The 12,524-nt window shown below is 38.9% G+C and overlaps 1 protein-coding gene across 4 annotated transcripts in view; it reads left to right on the plus strand.

The window, feature by feature from the left end:
- Positions 1-12,524, plus strand: part of syk (spleen tyrosine kinase) — a 28,228-nt gene that overhangs the window by 13,563 nt on the left and 2,141 nt on the right. For 3 of the 4 annotated variants that reach the window (XM_074691198.1, XM_074691200.1, XM_074691199.1), the window contains 8 exons: positions 655-815; positions 3,841-3,979; positions 7,039-7,120; positions 7,222-7,280; positions 8,270-8,329; positions 10,502-10,571; positions 11,889-12,048; positions 12,213-12,422. In XM_074691198.1, coding sequence (XP_074547299.1) covers positions 655-815; positions 3,841-3,979; positions 7,039-7,120; positions 7,222-7,280; positions 8,270-8,329; positions 10,502-10,571; positions 11,889-12,048; positions 12,213-12,422 — 941 coding nt within the window. The remainder of the gene's footprint in view (positions 1-654; positions 816-3,840; positions 3,980-7,038; positions 7,121-7,221; positions 7,281-8,269; positions 8,330-10,501; positions 10,572-11,888; positions 12,049-12,212; positions 12,423-12,524) is intronic. The other variant, XM_074691201.1, reaches the window with a different exon arrangement.

A 12,524-nucleotide genomic window follows, 5' to 3' on the forward strand; every position in this document is an offset into this window, starting at 1 on the left:
TTAATAAACTAAAAGCTTGGGGATAAAGAAGTGAAATCATAAAGCTCATCAATTTTTTTTGTAAACGATTAAAGCGGGCCAGGATTCTGTTCCCTAAGAGTCGTTTTTGTCTCACTGCTGAACACAAAAGAGGACGTTGTGATGTGTTTGGGTTTATTGTACTCGTAGAACAACTGTCCCAAAGAAACCTCGACTGCCCAAAGCTCCAGTGGGAGCTTTACTGGTTTTTAACATGAAAATAATGATTTATGTTTTGATAATGTTTTGAAATGTTACAAATGTGTTAGCGTCCTTCCAAACCAAACAAGTTAGACATGCCTCAGATTACTCAAGGTCTGTTATTTCTGTTGCAGCTACAGGATGTCAGCGTTAAAACATTTAAAAGAGCAAAATATTTCCTCACATGGTTTACTGATGATCTAAAAAAGCTGGAGATAAAAGAAAAATATTGTACACAGCCAGCTTATGAGACAGGTGTTTAACTTCTGATTTGTTTCTATGCAGAGATCCCTTTTACAAGCTTTACTGGATTATTGGTGAAACAAAATCTGCAACTTTGTGTGTGTGTGTGTGTGTGTGTGTGTGTGTGTGTGTGTGTGTGTGTGTGTGTGTGTGTGTGTGTGTGTGTGTGTGTGTGTGTGTGTGTTTGTGCAGGGCGCAGCTCTGGAGCAGGCCATCATCAGCCAGAGGCCTCAGCTGGATAAGCTCATCGCCACCACGGCTCACGAGAGGATGCCTTGGTTTCACGGCTTGATCACACGGGAAGACTCCGAACCACGTTTGCAGAGAGGATCCAGGACAAACGGAAAATTCCTGTAAGTGCAGTTTTTTCAAAGTTTTTGGAGAATTAGAAGACAAATTCACGGATTGTTTGTGAGGTGTTTCTCTGAATGATCACCTGCAGCAAGGCTGAGAATAAGAGTCAGACTCAGGCTCCAGAATAAAGACTCAGGATTAGATTTACACTGAAGATAGGTGACAAGAAAAAATGTTACACTTTTTAATCCAAAGCATTATGGGTAATTTTTATCCAGTGATTGTTTTTATGACTTTGGAAGAGTTTGACAAAAACTAAGCGCTCATATTGTTGTGGGACTGGTTTTCAGTCCAAAATGAAACTAGTAGTAAGTACCAGCTCCCCAACTGAAACCAAATCTACATCCAGGAGCCTGCGGCCTGAACAAACGAGCACAAAACCCACAAAGTCTGCCTTACATTTCATCAGTTAGAGCTGTGTCTGTCTGATCTCAGAATAAACGCCCCCAAGCAGAGAGCTGCTGCCTTTCAGTGTAAGAAATGAAAAGTTACAGAGTTGTCCCTTTCAGTAAAAAAAAGGAGTGTTTGCAGGGTATTTATTTATAGCAGCTGAAACTTCGGTTGACAGGCGCTGTAGTCTCAGCTGAAGGCACACACACACACACGCAAACACACAGACACACACTGTGGTTTCCGCTCTGGCAGTTTGCAAAGGACTTCCTCAAGTAGCCAAAGAAGAAGAAGAAGAGACTCTACTGCCCTTTTCTCATAAAGCCTCTCAGAAACTCACTGGTGTTCAGGTTATTGGTATAAATGAAATAAAGTTGGTCGGATCATTTTATTTTATAATGTTGCTGCTTCTTTATGAATTCCCGTGTTTCTGACTAGTGACGTAAAGTCAAATACTTCACTCACCTGTTCCAGGAGAGAGGTGAACAAGTGAGAAACCAGTCCTTCAGAAGTTATCCCTAACTCCTGCTCTCTGTCGGACTGTATGTAGCTACACACCAAAGATTAAAAACACACTCCTCTCACAGATCAGACTGGAAAACATTTGTGTAATTATTCTTCTTCTGATTTGGTGTTTTTTTAATGATGGTGGTAGCCTTCCTGTCATCAAACTTATCGATGTGTCAATATATTTTTAATCACGTGTTAACTGTGTTTCATGTTCACCTCATATTTTGCTCTGTAAATTAAGTTTAATTACATTAAGGTTTTGGAGGCTCTGAGAAAAAATTTAAATAGTCTAAATTTAAGTTAAAAAATAGATAGAAAGAAACACACAGTTACAGAAAAGCAAAAAGCGTTTATGAAAGAAATAAGAAAATTAAACCAGGAAACCGAAAAGTAAGTTCAATACATTAAAGTATGATATCAAGACATTGTGCATTTTCCCCTGGTTATAAATTTAAAGTTATCCTCATCTGGGATTAAAATGGCAATTACCTTTTAAATATAAGCCTTATAAAAACAATGAATAAAGATTATTAGATTCTAAACTGTTGAGAAAAAAATCTAAGATCATGAAGTTAAAACCTGATAACTGAAGTGACTGAAAGCAGAAAATGATATTAATTTTTTCCTGATGAAGGTCTTTGTTAGCCTGTGTGTTATTCTGAAGGAGTTTCTTGTAGTCATCTTGTTTTTACTTCATCTTTGGCTAGTTAGCGCCAGAAACTCTGTCAGTCCAAAAAACAGACAGCTTTGGGATGTTGCAGCTTTATTCAAATAAAATATTGGATCAGTTCATTTAATTTTAGACTTTTATTTTTGTGACCATTTTTCCCTTAAAGCAGTCTTAATGCTCGATGATGAGTTGTTCATCTCGAAGGCATGTGAAATAAACACAGAGTACCTGTTCTCAAAGAAAAGGAGGAGAAATTCATCACAATTTACAGGACCTGACACATAACTCTCCACACATAGACACACACACACACACACACACACACACACACACACACACACACACACACACACACACACACACACACACACACAATCGTCCGCATGAAGCCAGATGAGCAGTGAGAGCAGATCACTGAGGTTAGTATATGGACGCCTCCCTGCATCAGACACCTCGCACTCGTACGATGAGCCGTCACGCTGGTTCCTCTGACCACAACTTAACACCAACATCTACTCTACAGAGGAAAAGAGACAGGATTGTGTAGAGAGATGTTAGCGAGGGGAGCAGGTAAAGGAGTGCTGTAGAGTTTTAACATAGGTCTCTGAGGAGACTGACTCACTTTTAGAGAGAGCCTCTAGTGGACTCTGGAGCAACTGCAGCTTTGAACAGCGTTCTCACAAATGACAGGGAAACAAAGGTCTCTGCTACACAGTTTGTATTTCTAAATAAGAAGCATGGTCTGGATTATCATTTTACACTTTGCACAGTTTGAAAACTTCTCAACCTACAACCCCCTACCTCAAAAAACAAAAAAATAATTACCTCTGCCAAGGAAGCTATGTTTTTGGGAGAGATTGTCTGTTTGTCTGTGAACAACATAACTCAAAAAGTAACAAACGGATCTTGATAAAATTTTCAGGAAATGTGGAAAATGTAATAAAGAAGAAGTGATTAGATTTTGGAGGTGATCTGGATCACCGTCTGGATCCAGGATTATTTTAAAGGATTCTTTATCATTGTGAGATAGGGCCGTTTTCACCATATGTGTATATAACTCCACGATAAATGGTCGAATTGCTTTGCAAAACAATACAAGACAAGGTCACGATAATTTCTGTCAGATGTAAAAGTACGATCCAGATCCTGACAATATTCTAGATACTAAGATCTGGAATTTGAAATATGTACTTGGTCATCATAATTTTCAGCACTGTCAGGTAACAAATTATCGTACAAACCTGCAACTAACACCAAATTGTAGCAGACAGTCTGCTGAAAGGGAGTATAACATTAAAGTAGGACTAAAGTGTTGCGTGACAATCACAATATGCTTGGTGGGGGTCTGTGCTCTGTGAGTGATTTTCTAGTTAGGAATATGTTCTTCCCTCCTCTAGTTAAACGCTCTGAGAATTTGTCTTTCACTTTGTCTCCTCCTCTTCTCTCTTGACCAGGATCCGACAGCGGGATCAGAAAGGATCCTATGCTCTGTGTTTGCTCCATGAAGGTCAGGTCATGCACTACCGCATCGACAAAGACAGCTCGGGGAAACTCTCCATACCAGACGGCAAGAAGTTTGACACCCTGTGGCAGGTCAGACAGTTTCAGATATCTGGATGTATTTATTCTACTCTGTAGCAGTGGGATGAATTTATTTGAGTCTTTTAAAATAACATGAATTGTTTCATTATCCACCAAAAATTGAGTAAATTAAGATATAAGGGTGAATAACTCCAGCAATCCTAAATTCTCCAGGAAAAAAACCCCAAACTGCTTCAGATTTTTTGCCTTAAACTCTTTTTAGCACATCCACTACGCTCCTGAAAATCACCCATAATGTTTTAGAGGGAAACATGGGAAAGGGTCATGGCAATGTGTGCGCACAGAATGGAGTGTCTTCAAATTCTTCTGAACTCGGTTTATATTTAATTAAACATAGCTGTCATCAGAAATATATATTTCACATCAGCACCTCTGAAAACTCACAGAAATGACAGAAGTTTTCAGAAGCTCTGACTCTGAGCTGCTTGTTCACACATGTACCTCACAGCATCAGTCTGGTAAAGCCACATGATGTTTCAATCTTTGAAGAGGATGAAGCAGCAAAGACCTTTACTATCATGAGAGGCTTTATATTTATATCGAAGCAGACATCCTCACTGCTCGTCCGGAAAATGATTCCTTTGATCCACTCTGTTGCGTGTCGCTCTTCCAGGTTGAACACCATCATCTTCACTTGCTTGTGGTGAATGTTGCAGAATATTTCCTTCTTCCTTTTCACATCATTACAACCAGAACTGAACTTAGAAAAATCTGAAAAAGTTTATGTCAAGTTGGAGTTTTGTGCTTGTGTAGACACAGTTAAAAAAAACCTGTGTGAGCAGAGTGAGACTGCGGCAGGTAGAACTCTGGGAAGTTCAGTGTGTGTAAGCAGCTAGCGATGGTGATGTTTGCATCACTCCCTGTGTGTGACTGCAGCGAACATGAAACTGAGTTATTCTTCTTTTCTGCTCATTCATTGATATTTATATTGATCCAGTGAATAATTGCTTATAGACAGACATCTTCAACTAATAAATATCCAGCCTGTTTGTTCATGCAGTGTCTCTTTGGTTTGGTATCCGTGAATAAATGATGATACCACACTAGGTTGATGTGTTACTTTACTGTGATGAACCAGAGGCTTAAAGAAGCTGTTTACGGTCACTGCACTCAGCGGGTCATTATCAGTAACTGGTTCCAGCAGGTAACAGGCCCTGAAACCACAGATTTGTCTGTGTGGGTGCAGATTGAATGAACAGGAATATAAATATATATATGGGTAAATATGAAAATGAGGTGTCTTCAGATGAAACTGGAGAGGTGTTGAGTAGTTACTGTTAGTGCTGGTGTTAAACTTTACGCTGAGCTATAGCAGCAGTCTCTACAGCTGTAGTCATACACACACACTCACACACACACACACACTCACACACACACACACACACACACACACACACACACACACACACACACACACACACACACACACACACACACACACACACACACATTTTAACCCCAGCTTTACCTGAGGCTTTTCCTGCCAGCCCCCTTCGTTAAACTTGTTAGTTTAACTCCAAAATGTGGCTCAGCCAAAAGCCATAGGTCTAGGCATGATAGTTGTGCCCAAACTTTTCATGCCCGTAACTCAAAGTAGCTAGACAGGCTGCAGATTTGAGCCCCTGGGTGGCGCTCTGGAACATTAATGTTTGTGCAACCAATGGTAGAAATGTACTGAGGCTGTGACACTGAAGCTCTGTGTGCATTTTGGTCCTGATCCAAAATTGTACAAGACGGTTATAGAGGTTTTCAAGAAGCAGCCAAAATGGTCAACTTTGGGGGTCTTTTGTGGTCACGCCCATTGAGGTACCAAAAATCCATTTGTAACTTAACATTATTAATTTGTGTAGTATTCACATGGCATGTTTGAAGTTGATCAGATGAAAAACCTAAGAATTGTTGAATGTAATGCATCGGCTAGAAATGGTCAAAATCCGATGTTTGCGACAAATAACGAACTTCCTGTTCAGATTTCACAATGGTTGTAATAGACTTTTTTGTAGGTCCAGGCATGATTGTTATGTCCAAAAAATTTTAGGCCTGTAGCTCAAAGTAGCCGGAGCCTGTGTTATGTTACAAAGAGCCTGAAAAGGTGACACGCTGTAATAAATGAAGGAGAATCAGTCTTCAGAGGAGGACAGTGAAGGTGTCAGCACTTCCGTCTATTTCTACAAGGCTTGATGTGAATGTAAAAACTGTCACCGTAGTGTAGGTCTCTGTTTCTTTCTCCTCTATCATGTCAGGGTTTGTTTTTTCACAGCTGTCACAGACTCATTTAGGTGTTTTTTACAAAGACTGTTCACTCCTGAAAACTTTCTGGAACCAGTGTTTATATTTCAGCTCTTTCCAGAGTTGTACAAATGCATCAGCCTCGTCCATTCAGTTCGTTCAACTAAAATCCTTCACTTCTCAGCCTTCCCCTGTTACTTCAGGTGTGCCCCAGGGCTCTGTCCTTGGGCCCCCCTCTTCATTTCCTACCCCTGCTTATTGGCAGCATTTTCTGTAAATGTGGTATCCACTTTCTTTGCCCCACAGTGTGCCCCTCCCCTCAGACAAAGAGTCTGGGTGTCATCCTCAATAGCTCACTTTCTTTCCACTCTCACACCAATAATATAACCCAGTCTGCATATTTCCTTCTACGTAACATTAATAGTCTCTGACCCTCTCTCACCCCTCACACTACTGCTATCCTGGTCCACAGCCTCATCACCTCACACATTAATGACTATAACTCACTCCAGCTCATATTGAGTCTAAAAAGGCATTTTCTACTGAAAATAAGACTAAAACACTTGATAAGATTTCAGTTTTTTTGCAGTGTTCTGTGTACATATTAGGCCATCATCTGACTGTTACCCTTGTTACTTTTGTTTGTTTGTTGTTTTTATTTATTTTTATTGCGTTGTTTCTTCTGCACTGTTTTAATTAATTGTTAAGTGATCTTGAGTGTAAAGACAGGCGCTTCTACATAAAAAATGTGTTATTATTAATATTACTATTATTGGTGCATGTATTAACCCTGATGTTTGTGCTGTCTGATTTCTGATCAGCTGGTGGAGCACTACTCGTACAAGCCTGACGGGTTGCTGCGGGTGCTGACGGAGCCTTGTGCCAGACCTGGTGGAGACATACGTAAAAAACACACAAACAATCAAAAAAACTCTCTGAAATAAACGCAAAGTGTTGGAAAATAGTGAAACCTGATCCATGTTTGTTGTTTTCTGTGTTGACAGCTCTGTTCCCTGAACGACCTCTGCCTCCACTCGACCATCCGGGCCTCAATTCAGCTCTTGTAAGTTCTGTGCATTCGTGTGTGTGTGTGTGTGTGTGTGTGTGTGTGTGTGTGTGTGTGTGTGTGTGTGTGTGTGTGTGTGGATAGTGTGTTTGCATTTTGTCTTGGGCTTGTGCCCCCGTTCAAAAACAGGAACTGAAGTGGTTTACTGACATGTCTTGTTTGATCAGTGTGTGTTATGAAGATGCTGCTTTCACACCGACACACTGAATCCTTTACTTGTCTTTTCATTTAGATGTGTTTGAAGAATTAATCTGTGTTTGAAGTCTGACTTTTATATTCTTTAGTTTGTCTTCCTATAAAATGTTGAATCCACAGTAAGGTATAAAAAGTGCTGTGAAGTCATTTGGAAAGTTTCAGTTAAAAATGTAAGAGCAGATTCTCTCACTTCCTCCTCATTTTATCTTTCATGCAGACACTTCTGTTTTTATTTGTTTAGGTTACAGAGAAATCTATTTCTGATGTTTTATTTACCACAAACCAAAAGCCAAACAGCTTGGCACTCAGTGTGTGAAACTGTGGAGTGTGCACACACTCTCAAAATCAAGGACTTAGTTTCCAAAAATGGCGAATAAACACCACAACAGAGGTTTGTCATAAAAACGAAAGAAAGCGCTAAATAATGAGTGACTCAGTGCCTCTACATAAAGCATGTGAAGTGTCTCAAACCCTGAGCAAATAACCTGTCTGTGAGTAAAGATGCTATGAGAGGAGGTCAGAGGATCTATCCTGTTATCGAATGTGATTTTATACATGTCTCTCCCTTCTATACACAGACATGCACAGTAAGTTGTTGTTTACAGTATGAGCAGATTGTCTCTGTACCTCCTACAGTAACTGATGAGTCAGTCAGATGAGTCAGCGTTAGCTCAGCAGGAGATAAATTTGGAGTTAACATTTCCCCTCAATCTGTTTCTTGTGAAATGATGATGACTGGAAGTGGAGCAGCTCAGCATCTGATAACCTCTGACCGTCTGACTTCTTTTTAGCAAAGTGCTGTAGGGATTCTCTCCAGACTCAAAACTGTCCCCATACCGGGCCGAAAAAAGGTGCACAAACCCTCCTCCTCCTTCTCCTCCTCCTCTTCCTCCTCCTCCTGCCCCTTCATAAACCTGAGTGTTTATGAGAAGTGTGTGAGCCTCTCCCCTGTGTGTGTGTGAGAGTGGCTTCTGTATGGATTGCTGCTTATTAACACACCTCAGAGCCTTTTGTAGAGCACACCCGACCACACACACAAAGTTTTCTGATTTCCAGTTTGTGTGACGTCATTATAGTGTTTGATCCGCTGGTAAAAAACTACTGCCACCCAGAGGTTCCTAACTGCTACTGCACTGAACCAGAGCCAGCAATCAAACCCGGGTCACTACAGGTCAACATGTCTGTCCAACAGTTCCTCCACTTCTTCCTTTGACTCAGCAGCTTCAAAGTGAAAATGTTTTTGTAAGCCTGAATGCATTTTTTTTTAACTTTTCCTATCAGTGATCGGGGGAGTGAAAAGTTAAAGAATCTCTCCAGTATCAAATCAAAAGGTGAATCAAAGTGTTATTCTGGAGGTCTGGAATTAAGCTCTGTTTCTATAGAGATAATTTCTGTAATGTTATTAGAAATTAAGTAAAATGATCCGACATTGTCAGTAAAAAAATGAAGAACTTTCAGGAAACAAATCTTGAACTGTTCTATTAAAAAAATTGATGCGAGGAGATTTTATCATTGGCATATCCAATATATTATTATTATTATTATTATTATTATTATTATTATTATTATTATTAATAATATTATTATTAATAATAATAATAATAATAAAATATTATTTGTATTTTTTATTATTATTATTATTATTATTATTATTATTATTATTATTATTATTATTATTATCATCATTATTATTATTATTATTATTATCATCAATAATAATAATAATAATAATTGCCAATTTGTACGTTGGCTTTGGCTACATATTATATAAAAAATCCATGACAATAAAGCTAATTTTGAATTTGAATTAGATAGATAAATATATAATTAGTTAGATACTCAGGTAGATAGATTGCTCGATAGATAGATAAAAAGGATCTTCACAGGTTTCCTCAGGAAATACAGGTTCCAGCAGCAGGTAACACCAAAGAATAGAAAAACACACTGATACCTAAAAGATAAGATAAAAACACTAATTACATACAAATAATATATTGTACACAGCAACAGCAACAGAAGACATATCTAAAAAAAAATACAGACAGATTTATTCGGATTTAGCATCAGCAATAAGAGAATGTTAGCAGTTTTTATATCATTCTTTGTGTTTACAAATAGTTTAAAATAACATATTAAAAGAATGACTAAATTTACTGGGGTGACTTACAGCTTTCAATAAAAAATGAAAATAAATAAACCTGATTGCAGAGAAGAGAGGCAGATTTTCCTGGAGGAGCTCTTTGTTTGAACAGACACGTTGGTCAGGTGGAATTAACTGAATACTATAATGTTGAATCAAAAGCTGGCTCTCTGACACAGAGACATGGGGAGCTTCAGCCCTGGTGAAACCTTGAGCCTTTGGGGGATGCAGCACATGAACCCACTCCTCCCTGACACTTTAAGCTGTATGCTCACTCTTTTTGCGCTCCTTGCACCTCACAGCTTTCTTTGATTTTCGAGCTTCCAATTTTTATTTACTCACTGGCTGAAAGTTTTTGATTCTCTAGAAACCAACGCTTAACACTCAAAATGGTCCCTGAATGTGAACAAGCTTGGTTTGTTCACTTGTTTTTAAAGCAGGGGTTTGGGAAACATTTAAACTGAAACATTAATTTAAAGCTGTAAATCTGAAAAACTGAAAATGACTGACTCAACCTGCTCCATCCCCCTTCTTTAAAAGCATGTATAATAGTGTTAACCCTGTCTTTCTCTGATCCCTCTGACCCCTAACGCCTCGTTTTATGCACACCACGTATTACAGTGATACTGAGTCAAAGCAGAATAATTTCAGAATAACAGAAATAAAATCCAAAAATCAGTATTGGCTCATCTTTTTCCCAGAGGGCAGACACTTTAGTGTGGCCCCATTTTCTGAATACATCTTCCTGACACTGTAATAAAGGTGTGTGTAAACAAGTAAACCCTGCTGAGAGAAAGAGTGATGCACTGAATTAATCAAAGACTACATTTCAGCCTGTGATTTCTCTGTTTTATTTTTTCTGTTTCTGATTCACTTCAAACAGAGCCGATCATCTCGACACAACACCACAGACAATCTCAATCCCTATGAAATCAGAGTGCCCAGCAGCAAAGGTAGGTTTGAGATGTGGGATCATCATTGAAAAGACTTGATCACATGTTTATCTATGTTCTGCTGCACTGGCTTCTGTAGCCATTCAAAAGACAGTTTTCTTCCTGTAAAAAACGTCTCTTTAACTTATCGGCAACCCAAAAACTGAAAGAGAGAGGATATCAGGACTAGGGATGAGTTCTGAATTAGGTACTTTTACAGGTAACGGCTGAATTCTGTCTAGTCTGTAAAGTCAAAGGTACCATGTTAAGGTACCTAAACGCATCCTTGTGACTGTGAGGGAGGGAAAGAGCAGGTGATATTCAATGATGTCATGAACACAGCATCGTAAGTTTATATATTAAGAAATGAATATGTTCAATTGAATTTTTTTTTATAAAACAATTGAACATTAATTACTACTTAAACACACACAAAAGCACCAGAAATTGGTACCGTTGAGTACGGATACCGAGTGGCAGGTACCAGGCATGGTACTGTAATGTTGCATATGTGAAAGACACCCTTCTCTACTTAGGACCAAGATGTATGAACAGCTAGACACAAGGTTTGATGCCAAAGCAACAGTCCTCTGTCCAACTTTAAGTTCATTGCTTTATTTCTTACAAAAAAAAAAAAAAGAAGTATCCTTAGAACCACAGGAGTCTGCAGCGTGTCTATGCAAAGAGAAAACAAAACTGTAGCAGAGTTAAAATACAAAAAACACATATAAATAAATACATTTAAATCCAGAAATGTCCAACTTCTGAAAAGTATTTTTGACCTGCTGGAAAACAAAATCAGCATCACCACAAAGCTTTTCAGCAGTTGAAGCATGAAGTGTAGCTGCGTTGATTAAACACAGTGAAGCGACAGCAGAAGATGACATGACATGCCAAACTTTCTGACTGTGGAAACTTCCTCCAGACTCCTGGACCTTGATACCCTAATAAAACCAACCTCACTGTGTGAAGCTTCTCCGATAATAATTGTTAATAATAGTTGTAGATAATAGTTGTTGCATGACTGAACTCAACTGAGAGATACAGGGTAGTTATTCTGTTTGAAAAGTGATTTAGCCAAACATGAAATGAAATATTCAAATGTTTTTGAATATATATTTTCTTCACTGTTTACCAAACTTAAAAACTAAAACCTTTGAAATACTTTTGTTTAGTTTTTATGCTTTCTTTAATAACTGTGTGAGTTTTATTAATTTATTTATCTATTCACTTTAGATTAAACTTAAGTTTGTGCACTTTATGGAGTAAAATGCTGTCAAACAGGCTGATGTTCAGTCCCCCCAGCTTTCATTCTTGTGTGTGTGTTTTGTCCACCAGAGGCCATGCCCATGGACACAGAGGTGTATGAGAGCCCGTATGCAGACCCTGATGAGCTGAGAAGCTCCACGGTGGAGAGAGACCATCTCATGCTGGAGGATGGAGAACTGGGCTCAGGAAACTTCGGGACAGTCATGAAGGGCATCTACAGGATGAGGAAGTGTGTAAAAACACATCACACCTCTGTGTCATGATGCTAGGGTTGAAGATTACTATAGACTCTGCAACACCCTCATTTGGAAATCAGTCTTCAACTCATAAATTCTTCTCCTCATGACCTGCAGAAATATTTTTGTTTTAACTTTGACCCTCTCTTTGTGTCAGGACGGAGAAGCCGGTTGCAGTTAAAATCCTTAAGAATGACGACAACAACCCAGCAGTTCGTGAAGAGATGTTAAGAGAAGCTAACATGATGCAGCAGCTAGATAACCCCTACATCGTCCGGATGATCGGGATCTGTGAGGCTGAAAACCTGATGCTCGTCATGGAGCTGGCCCAGCTCGGACCTCTCAACAAATTCCTGCAGAAAAACAAGTATGTCCTCAAACCTGCTGATAGCTGTGTGTGATTTACACTCTAAATAGCTTCAGGCTGATTTGGATCTGATGCTTCTCTTTAAGCATTCAGAAAAACAGA

Source organism: Halichoeres trimaculatus, unplaced genomic scaffold (genome assembly GCF_033239565.1).
Source record: "Halichoeres trimaculatus isolate MK-OKI-2021-1 unplaced genomic scaffold, fHalTri1.1 fHalTri1_scaffold_16, whole genome shotgun sequence".
NCBI lineage: Eukaryota > Metazoa > Chordata > Actinopteri > Labriformes > Labridae > Halichoeres > Halichoeres trimaculatus.